The following is an 18,014-nucleotide window of genomic DNA, read 5'->3' as shown; positions in this document are numbered from 1 at the left end:
TCAGGATCCTACCAATCACTATTTATGTCCTATCCCGATTCAAGTTCCCAATGTGCATTGCTTCATACTTTTTGGATTAAACTCCACCTGCCAATGTTCCACTCATCTTTCCATCTGATCTATAGCCTGGCTCAGTCTTGCACAAAACATCCCCCTGTCCATCATGTCAGCCACAAACTTACTCATCATACCTCCTACATTCATTTCCAAGTGATTAATTTGTATCAAAAACTATTAAGCTCCCAACACCAATTCTGATTAGAAGTCAGAGCAACTCAGAAAAGCTTTCTTCCACCACTAAGCTCTTCCTCCTATCACCAAGTCAATTATAGATCCAGTTAGCTGGCCCCCTTTGATCCCATGTGCCTTAAACTCCTGGAAAAGCCTACCACGTGGGACTTTTTCAAATGGCTTACTAAAATCCATATATATGTATGGACTATTTGGTGCAAATTAATCTGATCAACCACTCTAGACAGCCCCACCCCCTCTATGTACTACCCTTGTAACTGCTCTGCACTGCAAAAACACTTTAAACCACTTTTTATAATGCTGTAAATGACATTGTAATTAAATGCTAGTATGTGTGTACTTATTCACATTCTATTCTGTATTTATACTTTAAGCTCTAATTTTATTTTTATGTAATTCTTTCTTCTTTGTAATTGTTGAATCTTGATGTTTTTTGTTGCATGTCACACTCTGACTAACACACCACAGCACGCTCCCAATACAGGTAAATGTATGTGGTGAATAAAATTGCTCCCTGATCTATTGCTCTGCCAAGTGGGGGCAGTTAGTCTGAAAATGCATATGGCAAATCAAGTTGCTCTTTAATCTATGCTCTGTCTCCATCGGTATCCTTGGTCACCTTTGCTATGTTCACTTCCTTAAAGGTGAACTTCGAAGATGTGATTGCAGAACCTGACTCGGTGCACAGTTTTGACAAAATTTGGATTTGGAGCGACGCCTTATTCGAAGTGTCCAAATTATGGTGCTATAGAATCATTTCTGCTATCTTTGCTGTGCCCGTGTCTTTGATCTCTGGAATTATCTTTGCCATTTTAAGTTGTCTGCACATCTGGTAAGTTCATTTTAAATACTGTAGAACTCATTGTCTTGTTTCAGTGACTTCAGTTAAATAGTTGCTTAACTTTGTTGATATTCATCACAGATCCAATTCTTAATGATTTTTTTAACCAATATTTTCCTGTTTCCTTCCCTCCTGTCCTGAAGTTGTTAAACTGCTCTACAGGTGGTGGAGACCTTCCATTACATGATTTCTCATTGTGTGAGCCGTGTCGTTTTGTCAAACAGTAACAATTTGCATCTAATAAAAAGCACAACAAAACCTCTACTTCTTGAAAAGCTAAGGAAAGTCAGTATATCATTGATGACTGTGCACGACGCACGACAGAAAGCACCCTACCCAGATGCATCACAGCTTGGTATGACAAGACTGTGAGAAGTTGCAGAGAGCCATGAGTGCAGCCCTGACCATCATGCTGTACAACCTTCCTTCCATTGAATCTGCCTGCTCTTCTTGCTGCCTCGGGAAAGCAGGCAACATAATCCAAGACCTTTCCCACTCTAACTGTTCTCTCTACTACCTTCTTCCATTGGGCAGAAGGTGCAAGAGGTTAAGAGCATGTGCCACCAAGTTCCAAGTCAACTTCTATCTACTGTTATCAGACTCTTGATTAGACCTCGCTCATGCTAAGAGATGAAGTCTTCAACTCTGGATTTCCTAATCTACCTCACTTGCACTTTATTTGTTTACCTGCACTGCGCTTTCTCTGTGACCGCAACGCCATATACTACATTCTGTTTTCTTTTTACTACCTTGATGTTCCTATGTATGGAAAGAACTGCCTAGGTGGCATGCAAACAAAAACTTTCACTGTAGTTCAATACACATGACAATAATAAACCAATACCAACACCCTAGCATCTTTGGCTCTTCAGAGGAGTAGCATCAAACATCCATACATATATTTCAGAGGAAAAACTTATTGACTATCAGTGTGATTTGGGAATCATGCCTGGAATGAATTTTAGGGGGCCTTCTAGTTATTCCTGTGCATTTATAATAGGAGCTTAACAGGAGGGTGCAGTAGGTATATAGGCCGGCCAACCAGAGGAGAGACCCTATTGGATCTGGTGCTAGGCAATGAAGCAAGATCAGGTGTCAGCTCTCTTAGTGCGTGAGCATTTCAGAGTAAGTGACCACAACTCCCAGACATTTACCATAATCTTCAACAAAGATAGAAGCAGATGGTATGGGGAAGTATTTAATCGGGGAAGGGGGAATTATGAGCAATCAGACAGGGATATGAGTACATAAGTTTAGAATGGATGTAAGCAAGGAAACATGGAGGTAGTTTAGGGACCACTTGCATGGGGTTCTGGATAGGTTTCTCTCATTGAGGCAGGGAAAGGATAATAGGATGAAGGAACCATAACTGAGAAGAGAAGTGGAACATCTAACCAAGAAGAAGAAGGAAGCTTACTTAAGACCTAGGAAGAAATGATTAGACAGGGCTCTGGAGCACTGTTCCCTCTAAGCTGCATGGGTGCACAGTCGCACAGGAACGGCAATGCTTCTGCATGCCATGCAAAGGTTCAAAGGTCCAATTTAATGTCAGAGAATTGTATACAATGTACATCCTGAAATGCTTTTTAAATAGGATTTTTAAATAACTTAATATAATTTTGAAATTATACTAATACAATTTTGAAATCTATGTTAGTATAACTTTGAAATATCCTGTAATTAATTATGTTTGCTAGCACAATCTTCTAGATTATAAATATACCACAAACTTCACTTTGTAACATTTTAGAGCTTCAACATATTTACATTCAGTGTTTCAAGTTACAATAAACACAGAATAGAAATCGATAGCTCATCATTAATAAACTGCCAGCCTGCTGAATGCCAACGTCGTTGTATACATATCACGAAAAAGAAGCATTTAAAGTGTGTGCAGTTTCAGGCCATGTAAAAATTTCCTCCTCAGGGCAAAGGTTGGTCTGCACAGCTGTAAAACAAATTAGAGGCAACATCACTGAAGAAAGTTGCAAGGTAGTTAGAGAGGAGCTGGAGAATGGATTTAGGAGAGCTAGAAGGTGTTGGCAAATTGGATTAAGGAAAACCCAAGGCATAGTACATGCATGTGAAAAACAAAAGGATGACCAGATTGAGGGAAGGACTGATCAGGGATAAAAGGGGAAACGTGCCTGGAGTCAGAGGATGTAGGAGCAATACTTAGCTTCTGTATTCATCGGTGAGGGGGATACTGACCTTTGTGAGTACAGCATACAGCAGACTGATATGCTAGAAGATGTCCCCAGGGCCATTTGGGATGTACCTTAGCTTACAACGGAAAGCAAGAGAAGATATTGCCACAACTTTAATGATGATCTTTGTGTCCTCACTGGCCACAAGAGTAGTACCAGATGATTGGAGGGTGGAACAATTTATTCCTTTGTTGGGGAAATGGAATAGGGGTAACTCTGGAAATTATAGACCAGTGGGTTTTACTTCAGCGGGTGGAGAATTATTGGAGAAGATTTTTAGAACATTTGGACAAGCATAATCAGATTAGGGAGAGACTGCATAGCTTTCTGAGGGGCAGGTCATGCCTGAGGAGCCCGATAGAATTTGAGGAATTTGACAAAACAAATTGATGAAGGTAAAACAGTGAACGTGGTGTACATGTATTTTAGTAAGGCAGTTGACAAGCTTTCCTGTGTTAGATGCCACAGGAAACATAGGAGGCATCGGATCCAGGGAAACTTGGCTGTGTGAACTCAGAGTTGACTTGCCCACAGAAGGCAGAGAGTGGTAGTAGATATTCTGTCTGTCTGATTGTTGACCAGTAGTGTTCTGTGGGGACCTTTTCTGGAGCTCCTGCTCTTTGTGATTTTTATAAGTGATGTGGATGAAGTGGAAGAGTGGGTTAGCGAGTTTGTTTATGAAACGAAATCTGATGACATTGTGGATAGCGTAGAAGGTTGTTGTAGTTAACAACGAGATACTGAGCTGGGCTGAGGGGTGGTAGATGGAGTTCAATCCAGGAATTGGGAAGTGGAACCTGAAGGCAAAATTTGAAGGCAGAATACAGGGTTAATAGCAAGATTCTTAGCAATGTGGAGGAACAGAGGGATCTCGGGGTCTACGTCCACTGAAGGTGCAGAGAAGATTTACCAGGATGCTGCCTGGATTAGAGAGCACCTTTTTTAGGCTGTGTGAGCTAGGGCTTTTCTCTGTGGAATGGAGGAGGATGAGAGGTGATTTGATAGAGGTGTATAATATGATAAGAGGCATAGATCGAGTAGCTACCAAAGACTTTTTCCAAGAGCAGAAATGGCTAAAACCTGAGGGCATAATTTTAAGGTGATTAGAGGATTAAGGGAGGATGTCAGAGGTAGGTTTTGTACAAAGAAAGTGGTGGGTGCGTGGTACGACCTGCCAGGGGTGGTCGTAGAAGCAGATGCATTGGGAGCATTTAAGAAAGCGTTAGATAGACACATGGATGATAGGTAGTTTGAAGGACCTGTTACATTTTTCTATGACTCTATAAACATATACATTAGGTGATAACTGACTCCAACATGGGATAGTCTAACCACCTACCCTTGACATTCAAAGGCATACCATCATCAAAACCCCATTATTGATATCCTAGGGATGGGGAGTGGTGCTTGTTACCAGAAACTGAATTTACTAGCCACATAACTAACATGTCTATGAGAGGAGGTCAGAGCTGTGTATGGTGTGTTGAGTGACTCACCTCTTAATATTCCAAAGCCTATCCACCTTCTGCAAGTCACAGGAGCCTGATGGTACACACACCAATTGTGTGGATGAATGCAGCTCCTGCAACACCTAAAAGCTCTTTTCCATCCAGGACAAAGCTTGCTTACTTCCATAACCAATCATTCTCTCCGTCACCAGTGTATAGGGTTATAGTGTGCAAAATCTACAAAATACACTGCAGTTATTTATCTGGGATCCTCTAACAACACCAATTAAAGCTGTGAGCTCTATCATAAGCCATAAGACATAAGAGAAAAATTAGGTCATTTGGCCTATCGAGTCTGCTCCACCATTCTACAGTAGCCGATTTATTACCCCTCTCACCTGTCCTCACCTCATAATCTTTGATGCCCTTACTAATCAAGAATCTAACAACTCCGCTTTATATATACTCAATGACTTGACCTTTATAGCCATCTGTGGCAATGAAGTCCACAGATTCATCATGCTAAATTCTTCCTCATCTCTATTCTAAAGAATCCTCCTAGTCTTCTGAGTCTGTGGTTTCTGGTCCTAGACTCCCCCACTATAGGAAACATCCTCTCCACGTCCACTCTATCCAGGTCTTTCAATATTTTTTAGGTTTTGATAATAAGAATGGAGAACAGAAAGAAATTAAAAATTACAACTCTCTTCCAAATGATCTCATAATTGATGTGCAAACACTGCTCTAATGTTTGAAGATTTTAAATTAGTTCAGCTCCATTTGTCACATAAACATCAAAACATACAGTGAAATGTGGAGTTTGCCGTCAACAACCAATATAGTTTGGGGATTGTGCTGGGAGCAGCTTGCGAAAATCACAATGCTTCCAGCACCTACGTAGCATGACCACAACTCAGTGCCCCTAAGCATACATCTTTGGAGTGTTGGAGGAAACTGAAGCACCCAGAGGAAACCAATATGGTCGCAGGGAGAACATGCGAACTCCTTACAGGCAGTGGTGGGAATTAAACCCCAAACTATGATCGCTGGCACTGTAAGGTAATGTGCTGACAGTGCCACCCTATTGAAACACTCTAGCTCGTATGAAGGTGGAGCAGGGGCAGTGGTGTAGTGGTTAGCATGATGCTATTACAGCTCGGGACGTCGGAGTTTGGAGTTCAATTCCGGCGTCACCTGCAAGATGTCCTCTGCAGGAACGCATGGGGTTCCTCCCACGTTCCAGAGATGTAGCTGTCGGTGTGTTAATTGGTCATTGTAACTTGACCTGTGTCAGGCTAGGGTTAAATAGGTAGGTTGCTAGGAGGTGTAGCTTGTTGGCCCAGAAGGACCTGTGTTCTGTGCTGTATCTCTAAATAAATAATTATGCATTATAATTAGTGACCAGATCATGAGTTTTGTGACATAGGGTCAAGAATATAATGGTCAGGACCAGGGATAAGTCTACTTTGTGAAATAGTACTAAATGATTGTTTATATCCACCTGGAAAGGCAGATGGAATTGCCTTAATATCTGATCCAAAGGACAGCTCTGGAGCTCTGCAGTTCTGGAGCCATTCCAAGTTCTGTGCTCTGTCCAAGACACCAAGTATAGCTCAGTCACAATATTCTGGTCTCAGAGTCAGACGATCAGAGTCTCTTAAATCACATCTTCAGTCCTGAGGTAAGTGTGTTGCTACTGAGCTATGGCTGAATGGAGGGAATAGTGAGTTTTCTACTGCACTACCTTTAGTTGACAGCCCTTTGGCTTAAGGGGGAGAGTCACTCTAGAATGATCAGAGCTTTTCAGCTCTAGCTCTTTACAGAGTTGTTGCAGAGAAAAGTGAAGTATTCCCAGTGATTTCAGAAAGGTTTCATGTACTTGGGCTGATGGAGCATCTGTGAATCAGATACACAGTGACTCTTTGTCTCAGAAGTGACAGAAATGATTCCTGGATTGACAAGTTTGCTGTAGGGTGTGAAAACAAGTGGGATGGGTTGTACTCTCTTGAGTTTAGAAGGAGCTTGGGTGGTCCCATCTACAACACTCTTAAGGGGCTTGAGAAATTACAGAGGAGAACAAGAACACAAGAAACTAGGATCACCACTTGGCCTCTCTAGCCTATCCCACCATTTAATATGATAGTGGCTGTTTACCCCACGCTTGAATTCCTCCTCTGTACTAGATCTCCATAATCTCAATCCCCTGATCTTTCAAAAATGTATCTACCTCCAAAACTCTCTGGGACACAGAGTTCTAAGAGATTTGCCATCCTCTGTGAGTTCAGATGCTGGACTAATGTTCTGAGCGAAAGAGGTGTGGATAACCTGTACCATAACCTCAAGAAGGACCAGCCATTCAGTTCAGAAATGAGGAGAAACTTCTCCCAGAAGAAAGGTTCAGGAACAATTATTATCCTTCAACCATCAGGTTCCTGACCTGGTGCAGATAACTTCACTCACCTCAATACCGAACTGACTTCACAACCTACAGACTAACTTTTAAGGTCTTGGCAACATATGTTCTCAGTATTATTTTTATATTTACACAGTTTGTCTTTTGTATATTGGTTGACTATCAGTCTTTACTTATACAGAGTGTTTCAGAAATTCCATTGTATTTATTTGTTTTCCTGTAAATGCCTGCAAGAAAATGAATCTCAAGGTAGTACATGGTGATGTATACGTACATTAATAATAAACTTACTTTGACTTTGACATTGAATCTCTAGAATTCTCTAAGCAAGAGAATTCAGTTTCTATACTGATAAATTTCTAGGTCTAGATAAATCTAGATAAATTGAGTGATAAATGGATGATGCAGAAAAGTGGTAGAAGATCAAGCACGTTGCTATGGAGAGGCAGTGGAGGCACAAGGGGCCAATGGCCCACACCTACTGCTATTTCTTGTGTCTTCTTTACTGTGCCCTTACAGCCAGTTCAGAAACTCACAACATGCACTCAGATAACAATACATCTTCAGCACCTATTTCTCCAGATAATTTATTCTTGTCAGTTATATTTAATTATCAAATATAACAATAGTTTGGAGTAACAAACACAAAATACCGGAGGAATTCAGCAGTCAGGCTGTAGTTACAGAAAGGAATAAAGTGTCAATGTTTCGGACTGATGCTCTGGACTTCCAGCATCTGCACAATCTCTTGTGTTTACAATTGTGAGGATGTTGTCAAAGGTTCCCCCACTGATATTGCTGGCTGTAGATATCCTTCTCCTAAGCTTACTATGTCCAGATAAGGGACATCTCAGGCCTCTCTGGAAGGATATAGCACCCTGAAATATTTCAAAAACATTCAAAAATTTATTCTGTTTCCAAATAAGATAAAATGCACCCAACAAATGTAAATAATTAAAAAAATAAAATAAACCCAAATAATTTTAAATTATGGAGAGCTACTTTTTCATTCAAAGCTTCACAGTTCAAGTCAAGTCAAGTCAAGTCGCTTTTATTGTCATTTCAACCATAACTGCTGGTACAGAACACAGTAAAATTGGAACTACGTTCCTCCAGGATCCTGGTGCTACATGAAACAACACAAAACTACATTAGACTTCAGACCTACATGGAACTTCATAAAGTGCACAAAACAATGCAAGACAGTACAGTAATTAATAAACAAGACAATAGGCACAGTAAAGTGCAAATTACAATATAATCATGATGTAAATGTAAACTAAGTTTTAGCAGGAATTGAGAACGAAATGAGCAAAAATTGCAAAGGGAGTGGAGTGGTTTTCAGGAGAGAGAGGGAGAGAGAGGGAGAGGGAGAGGGAGGGAGAGGGAGAGAGAGGGAGAGAGAGAGAAGGCAAGTGAGGAGCTGGGCAGGGAGTGGTGATAGTGAGGCAAGTGCTTCACGGTGCAGTACTTGGGAATCTGAATGTGTCAGAATGATTGGAAGATCTCTGTTGCCAAACATATTCACAAGCTACCATAGTTACTTCCATTTAAATGAGTGGACGCTGTGATTCCAATTGTAAGTGCTAGAATTTACCAGCAAAATCTCTCTTTCCCTCACATGTGACAAACATAAATTGATAAATGCGGAATGGGTCCAGAGCTATACAACCCCATGACTCCATGACAAAATTCCCAAGAAGCCTCTTAGAGTATCCGACATGTGATATAATTGGAACTTGTTCTTATGGTAATGCAAACTATGTGAAATAATGATATGGTAATACTTGTTTCTGTGTCATTACCTTTATACAGGTGTGTCATGCCCTGTATCAAGAACTGCTTGATGAACATGCCTTGCATCCAGGTCATCTGGGGAACGGTTGTGGACGTGGTCATTTCTCCTTGCTGTGAAAGTATGGGGAAATGTTTCAGCGGCATCAACCTTCACATTGCAAGAGATTAAAACTGCTTACAACCGCAAGCGGTCGATCCAATTGACCTGACAGACTGGATTTTACGTCATTATTCTGACTGGGGTGCGTCACTGTACAGAGCTGGTACAAAGCTGTAGATTCTAATGCATTTGCTCCTCTCACTGAATACCTGTGCCTGGCCATCTTCAAAATACTCCATTTCGATTGCAGCTTGTGAATTTTCTTTTGTATTAAATAAATTGTGCAAATGTGCAACTTCAGGCAAACTTGAAAAAAAAAATCAAGTCAAAATTGCAATGTAGGCAATTATGTAAGACTGTACATTCTGAAATAAACCGAAAGTATGCTTTTATTTGTGATTTTCATTTTGGGGGTAACATCATAGCAGTTCTCAACTCATGTCCTTAACTGCATTATTGTTTTAGTTTAAGTAACTAGCTGGAACGTTTGAAGACATGAAGGCTTTTTACAGAGTACACTCATACCCATTGGTTGCTTTAAATATGGTAACATTACACCAGCTGCCAGGTGCCTTGCTGTTTATGGAAACATCTGCCAGCACTTTTTATAATCCATTTCAACTCTGCACATCCTGGTATTGAGGGTCATCAAGTATTTTTCACCCAGCAACAAATGGGATGAATAGTCTCCTCCATCCTGCACGATGTTCAGTGCAGACCTTGCAGTGATCCGGTATATTTTCAATAAACAGTGGCTATCGCTCATATTAGCCTGCAGCATGTTACTTTGTTCTTCAATGGAGCTTCTGTTTAATGAAGTACAGGAATACTTGTTAAAAAGTGATTCTGATCCCTTAAAACCATGCATTTGAAATAATACATGGAGCTCAGAAAAATAGAGGGCTACGGGTAAGCCTAGTAATCTCTAAGGTAGGGACATGTTCAGCACAACTTTGTGGGCCGAAGGGCCTGTATTGTGCTGTAAGTTTTCTATGTTTCTATCACTATCTTTTGTTGACGTATACACACAAAGTACATAAATAGATAAAGTTATTGAAATAAATGCAGAAAATGCTGAAAACACTCAGCAAGTCAGGCAGCATCTGTGGAGAAAGAAAAACAGTTCAGATTGATTACTTTTGTGTAATGAAGTGTCTTCAATCTGAAATAACACCATTTTCTCTCCAGATTTGATTCCATATCTTTAGCATTTTCTGTTTTTATTTAAGATTTCTTCCAGTTTTATTTTTGCTTTTTGATTACCATTCACCTCCTGGGAGTCACTGCTTTTTTGGTAAGGAATACAAGAGCAGGGCTGTCACGTAACAGAGACCACACTTGGAGTGTTGTGTGCATTTATGTTCGTCTAGCTATACGAAGCGTCTCGTTAAGCTGGAATGGGTGCAGGGAAGTTTTACAAACATGTTAGTGGAACTGGACAACCTTAGTTATAAAGAGAAACTCAATAAGCTGGGGTTGTTTTCTGAGAAGTGTAGGACTCGGAGGGGTGACCTTATAGATGAATATAAAATCATGATAAACGTAGACAATGTGAATGCTCACAGTCTTCTTTTTCCCAGTGACCCAGTGGAGAGGGCAGGTGTAAAACAAGAAGGCATGGAATTAAGGTGAGAGGGGAAAGATTTAAAGGAGACCGGAGGGATAATCTTCTCTACACAAAAGAATGTGGAATAACTTGTCAGAGGAAGTGGTGAGGCAGGTGTAATTATAATGTTTTGGACAGATAGGAGAAGTTTAGAGGGAGAAACAAGAACCTGCAGATGCTGGAATCTGGAGCATAAACAATCTCCTGGAGGATCTCAGTGGATCAAACAGCATTTGTGGGTGGAAAGGAACTGTTGACATTTTAGGTTCAAACCTTGCAACAGGCTCAAGTCCAGATGGGATGTGGGGTTTCAACTTAAAACGCAACGACTCCTTTCCTCCACCAGATGTTTCCTCCACCCAGTGAGCTGCTCCAGCAGACTTTTTTTAATTTTGCTCAAGGCCTAGAGGGGGAGAGGCCAAATGCAGGAAAATAGGATTAGGTCAGGTAGGCACCTTGGTCAGCAAGGACAGGTTGGGCTGGAGGGCTTGTTTCCATGCTGTGTAATTCTATTGGTAACACCAGGAGGATGCATCATGTATAACAGTAATGACTAACTCTAAAAGAAAGACACAGAAGCCCTTTAAAAACTGAGGATGTCTCGAAGCCAATGAAATATTTCTGAAGTGGAGTCACTCTTCTGGTGTAGGAAATGGAATCCACAACTGGAATTATGGTGATGGTAGTATTACCTCCTTTATAATTAACATTATTTAAGAGGTAATTAAATCCTAGTTAGACCACAGTTGGAATATTGTGTTTGGTTCTGGTCATCTCATTATAGGAAGTATGTGGAAGCTTTAGGGAGGGTCCAGAGTAGATTTACCAGAAAGCTGCCTGGATTAGAGAGTGTATCTTATGAGAATAGGTTGAGCAAGCTAGGGCTTTTCTCTTTGGAGTGAAGGAGTTTGAGAGATGACTTGCTACAGGGGCGTAAGATTATCATAGGCATAGATTGAATGGATACCTTTTCAGGGTGGAAATGGCTAATACGAAGGTGTACAACTTTAAAGTGATTGGAGGAAAGTATAGTGTCAGAGGTAGTTTTTTTACAGAGTGGTGGGTCTGTGGAATGTACTGCCAGGAATGGTGCAAAAGGCAAATGCATTTGGGGCACTTCAGAATCTCTTAAGTAGGCATGTGCATTTTAGAAGAATGGAAGGCTATGTACGATGGAAGGGTTAGCTTAATCTTAAAATAGGTTAAAAGGTCAGCACAACATCATGGACTGAAGGGCCTCTACTGTGTTGTAGTGTTCTATGTTCAATGCTCCAATTCCCTAACTCTTCTTCCAGATGGTGGCATGGAAACTTTAATGACTATCTAAAAATGTACACAGGGCTCAGGAGTAAAGTCGCATATAAACGAACACCCCTACCTCAATACTAGTCTCGATCTTTGTGCTCAGATCTCTGGACTGAGACATGAACCTTTATGTCTTGATGAAGAAGCAACAGTGTTATTATCAATGAGTGATCATAGAACTTAGTGCCATACAGCAGGGAAACAGGCATTTCAGCCCATCGTGTCTGTGCTGACCATCCAGGCACCCATTGATACCAATTATATCCTCTCCACGTTTTCAGCTCCTCCAAGATTCTACTACCCACAAGGACAACTTACAATGGCCATTGAACCTATTTTAGGATGTGGGAAGGAAACAGAGAAGCTGTGGTTAATCTGCATGGTCAGATGGAGAACACCTGATATCGATATAGATATCACCTGAGGTCAGGATTGAACCTGGAGTTTTAGAGGCACTATCAGTTTTAGAGCTCTATCAGTTGCAAGCATCATTGTGCAGTTCCACATCACCTTAAGTGGTTTTCATATCATTGGTGACATCATGCAAGTCATCTGAGCAACTTATCTCAAGGAACATTATTACTATAAAGTGTACTATAGAGAATGATTCTCCAGAATCCATATGTCCTGACACTGGGCATAAATTACAGCTACAGCAAATTTACAAGCCAGAATGAGGTTACTTGGCCCATTGCATCTGCAGGAAGAAAGGTACTATCCCACCTCCCAGCTCCTGTCCTGTCACCCCCTGTATCACAGCTGTATATGCGGTCGGTGCCTTGCATCTATTCAGTATCAGGTGAGCCCATGTTTGCTTTCCCACAACAGTCAGATGGCACTGGGGTACTTGGACACACACTGCCTTTGTCCACTAGCATGGATAACATGGCAGTTAACTGGAGCTGTCTGCAGGTCTCGGGGCTCCTTCATTGAACATTGGCAGTCATAGAGCCGGAGGAATGGCTGAAAGTCATATCAATGACCTCCCATTTATTACTCTCTCTCTCTTTCTCGTGGGCTTGCCACTGCACAAAGGAAGGTTGGGTTGAAAGTTCCCCAGCCCTGCAACATGATGCACAATGACCAGATATGATCCAAATGAAGTGGAAAGCCTCATCTATACTTGGTTGAAAGGCCTCATTGCATTCTCAGTCAGCTACAGCTCATCCCCAGGGGTGCTGACTGGAGGGATGGATCTCAACTCCAGTCACTCAAACCCAGAGTTAGTAGCCCCTTTGAGCGAAGATGAGGGCATACAACTCTACAGAACTAGAACAATCAATGGCTTTTCTCCATGATGGGGAAATGTTCTTGACCTTGGCAAGGTTTAGAATGGATTATCAGTTGTCCAATATGCATCAAACTTGAACTTCCTTACCATTGAAAAAAGTGCAGACAGGGCATATTACAGTTAGGCAATCTGAAACCTTCAAGTCTAGACTCCATGCAGTTTGAAAGTTTCCCCAATGAATGCCTGTACTTCAAGATCATAAGATGTAGTAGTAAATTTAGGCCATTTGGCCCATTGAGACAGATTCACCATCCCATCATGGCTAATTTATTACCCTTCTCAAATCCATTCTCCTGCCTTCTCCCCATAACTTTTGAAACCCTAACTAATCAAAGGACCTATCAACCTCCACTTTAAATATAGCCAACGACTTGGCCTCTACATCCGTCTGTAGCAATAAGTTCCACATATTCTCCCCCCTCTGGTTAAAGATATTGCTCCTCATCTCTGTTCTAAAGGGATGACCGTCTATTCTGAAATTGTGCCCTCTGGGCCTAAACTCACCCTCCATAGGATACTTTCTTTCCATGTTCAATCTATCTAGGCCTAAGACAATTTAGGAGTAGAATTATGGCTTCTTGTATAACCATTTGAATCACCAAGGTTTAGAAGTTCAAATGCTGACAAATGGGATCAGTATAGTTGGGAACTTATTGGTTGGCATGGGCATGCTGGGATGAGAAGGGCAAATTTCTGTGCTATAACTTTCAATAACTCTATGACAAGGTTACACAAACACAACCAAAATAACAGCCTCATTTCCCAGTCTATGAAAGTGACACCAAGTGAACAATTAGAGGGGCCCATTACTGGGGATTCAGGCAGATACTGTGTGCTGAGAATATCACAGCCCAGATGTCATGTTATCCACAAAAGAGGGGAGAGCCTCTGAACTGACACCAGAACCTGTAAGTACATTCTAACCCTGAAAGTTTCTTAAATAATGCATAGTTGCTATAAATAAATATAATTCCCAATCTATATTTGTTTGAGTTTGGGAATGATATTTATTTATAGGAACTAAACATTTTGACCTTAAAAGGACAGGCCACTTAGACACGACTACTCTCAGCAATACAGTGCTACATCATGTTATATGGCTGAGCATTCCTGTTGTTGATGACATGAGTTGTAGATTCATTGAAAGTTAGTGTTCAGTGATCAGTTCAGTTTTGAGTTAAGTGAAGTTACCCACACTGATTCAGAAGCCTGATGGTTGAAGGGTAATAACTCTTTCTGAACCTGGTCATGTGGGACCTAAGGCTTGTGTACCACCCTCTCAATGGCAGCAGTGAGAAGAGAGTACGGCCTGGATGTTGGGAGTCCCCGATGATGGATGCTACTTTCTTGCGACAGCGCTCCTTGTAGATGAGCTCAATGGTGGGGGAGGGCTTTACCTGTGATGAACTGGGCTGTAGTCAGCACTTCCTGTAGGCTTTTCAATTCTTGGGCATTGGTGTTTCCATATCAAGCCATGATGCAACTAGTCAGGATAGTCTCCACTATAGTCTTCACCCCCACTCTTTCATCCAGCTGCACCACCAGTTATATCATTCAGTCTCTCTTGGCCCCAGGCGATTACAGCCATTCCCTTTCATCTCTCCATCTTTTGGCCTTCCCTGCCACGTGCTCTCATCTTCCAGTTCTGATAAATAGTCATCAGCCTCCAATCTCCGTCGATGAGAACTTGCAGCATTTTCTGCTTTTATTCCTTCAGTACTGTGAGCCTGCATTATGTGCTTGACTCTCTGGAAGGGAATTTGACCTCTCAACACCCTGGCTCAGAGACCAAAATGCTACCAATATAGCAAGGGTATGTCTGACACTGTCAGTTGATTTATTGAGCTGGAGACCCAGTAGTAAAATATATATGACATACATGGGTAGTCTATTAATCATTATGAAAAATCCATATGAATGTTAGGATCATAGACTCCTTCCGTCCTTCCAACAATCCTGATTAATTTAGAACATAATTCTTACTTTTACCACTAAAAGGTGATTCATTTCCACTGGAAATTACTGCCATGACGAACTATTTTGACTTTCTCTGGTGCTTATTCTGTACATTTATCATCATTTTGGCTGAAGATGCAGATAACCACGAATGGGCTTTAGCTCCTGAAATTTATCGACTGGAATTTCCTGAACAGTCCGTATTCCCAGATAAACATTCCCAGTTTGCTCATTCTTTCCTTGTGGATCTGATATGCGTAGTCCTGGTTCACTTGGCCATTTGTAAAGCCCACTTGCCTTTGCCAGATTTCCTGCTTTCTCAAAGAATCTTTTCCTTCTTTACAGTGAAACGATAATCAGACCAAATTATCTGAAAGTTGGAGTACACTAACTTTGGTGTGCTAAAACTCGATCGCACTTAGCACGAACACTTTCATTGAGTACTCTGATAAAACAATATTGAAAATGGTCAAAAATATGTTTGAAACAGTGATAGGATGGTTTAGATCTGAAATAGATACGACAAAACATGGAACGGTGAGGCTCAGGAACAGGTCCTTCAGCTGAAAGTATTGATATAAAATATAGAATTTTACAGCACAGTACAGGTCCTACTGTAAGATCAATTTAACCCTTCTCTCCAACTCTCTATCATCCACGTGCCCATCTAAGAGTCTCTTAAATGCCCCTAATACAATATTCCTGCTTCTATACCACTTCTGGCAATGCATTCCACACACCTGCCACTCTCACTTTTTAATCCTCCCCCTCTCATCCTAAATCCTAGTTTTGGACTCCCCTACCCTGGGAAAAAGACTGTTACTGTCCACCTTAACTATGCCTCTCATAATTTTAAATGTTTCTATAAGATTTTTCCTACTTATCAGAAAAATACAACTGCTGGATCTCACTGCATGGGCACAATGCCATCTAAATCTGAGTTTGCTTACAGCTACAACTTTATAGTCTGAAGTAGACAGCTGGGCAAGATTCTATTCAGGATGATAAGTCATGTAGAATTAACCTGAAGATCATTATATACTCATATTGGATGCAGCATTTTATAGTGTCTTGGCAAGAAAATGTCTGGTTGGATAAAGTAGGGGTATTTCTTTTATTATGTCCTTCAGATCAGTTTTTATACCCAGCTTACATGGGCTTGAGGTACTGCCATGTTTGCTGCCTTGATGCCAGGATTGAATTTGAGAAGTCATGCTGAATGTAGATTCCAGTGGTCATTTTGGAACCTTCTCTTTTGATCCATTAAGAAAACAAGAATGTTATTCTTTCAAACTTAATCCGGGGTTCAGAGTGGCCTCCCACAGACCTTGCAACTTTCTGAGGTTCTCAATCATGAGAAGGAATTAAAAATGTAATTGTAATTGTTGGCTCGATCGTTTAGATAAATCACTTTAAATAATGCTGATTAAGAACTGGTAAACATTGATCATTTTCAGCTGCTGTGGATAGTGAGAGGGGAGGAGTGGCTGTGGAGGAGAGGGGGTTGGACATTGGCTATGGCAGGAGTGGATGAAAGATAGAATTGACTAGTGTCACCTAGATTTGGCAGTCATCTAAAACTTTGATGCACAGTGTAGAGTATTCAAATTGGTTGTATCACATCTTAGCATGGAAACACCAATGCCAGGGAAAAAAATGTCTACAGAAAATAGTGGATACAGCCCAGTTCATCACAGGAAAAGCTCTCCCAAGCACTGAGCATACTCACCTGGAGCACTGCTACAAGAAAGCAGCATCCATCATCAAGGAACACCAGCATCAGACCATGCTCTCTTCTCACTACTACCACCAGGCATGAGGGACAGGAGCCTTAGGTTCCTCACCACCGAGGTCCGGGACAGTTATTACCCTTTAAACATCAGATTCCTGAACTGGCACAGATAAGTTCACTCATCATAACGCTGAACTAAATTCACAACCTACAAGCTCATCTTGGAGGACTCTACAATTCATGTTCTCAGTATTACAGTATTCATTTTTTATTTGCAAAATTTCTTTTCTTTTGCACATTGGTTCTTTGTCAGTTTTTGTTCAAGATTCAAAGATCCAAAGAGATTCAAAGTACAGTTATTATCAAAGTTTGTGTATAGTATGCAACCCTGAGATTTATCTTCCCACAGACGGCCACGAAACAAAAAAAACATGGAACCTGTTCAAAGAAAAATATCAAAGCCCCAATGCTAAAAGGAAAATTGCACATATGGCAAAAAAGAGCGAAGAAAACAGAATATAAAACTTCAAACCACAGTCAACAAAATAGTCCAGGCATATTAATTTCAGCTCAGTTCAGTTCTTAAATTCTATTGTATTTTTTTTATCTTCCTGTAAATGCCTGCAATAAAATAATCTCAAGGTAGCTTTGATAATAAATTTAATTTGACTTTGGAGTTGGGACCATCATGGACAGGAAATGCCTTGTTCCGAATATAACGTTTGAAGTCAACTCTATTGTCATACGCATAGGTACATGTGTGGACAAATGCAATGAAAATTTTATTTGCAGCATTCTCACAGGCACTTCACACCATTTGCAAGAAAACATGCATTTTTTACAAGAAAGACCACAATTAGAATAAAAAAAGAACCAAGTCCATTGTGGTGCTATAAAGGGCTCTGCTAAGAGTGTATAATACTTTGTACGGGCCTGATCTCGTGACAAAACGAACAATATCCCTGTATTTGTGGGAGTGCCGTGAAGGCTCACCAACTGGTTCCTGAGACAGAGGGGATTGTCATACGCTAGGAGATCTCATCAAGGTGTCAGATTCGTAAGGGGT

At 40.9% G+C, this 18,014-nt stretch overlaps 1 protein-coding gene across 1 annotated transcript in view; it reads left to right on the top strand.

Moving 5' to 3' along the window:
- LOC132378148 (caveolin-2-like) overlaps positions 1 to 9,198 on the top strand; it is a 31,751-nt gene extending 22,553 nt beyond the window's left edge. Inside the window, exons 2-3 of the mRNA XM_059944885.1 lie at positions 897 to 1,084; positions 8,977 to 9,198. Of these exons, the coding sequence (XP_059800868.1) occupies positions 897 to 1,084; positions 8,977 to 9,127 (339 nt within the window). The 3' untranslated portion in view covers positions 9,128 to 9,198. The remainder of the gene's footprint in view (positions 1 to 896; positions 1,085 to 8,976) is intronic.
- Positions 9,199 to 18,014: the final 8,816 nt, after the last annotated feature.

This window comes from Hypanus sabinus, chromosome 19, assembly GCF_030144855.1.
Source record: "Hypanus sabinus isolate sHypSab1 chromosome 19, sHypSab1.hap1, whole genome shotgun sequence".
Lineage (NCBI taxonomy): Eukaryota > Metazoa > Chordata > Chondrichthyes > Myliobatiformes > Dasyatidae > Hypanus > Hypanus sabinus.
The sequence above is the reverse complement of the archived record's forward strand: the minus strand, read 5'-3'. Positions and strand labels throughout refer to the sequence as shown.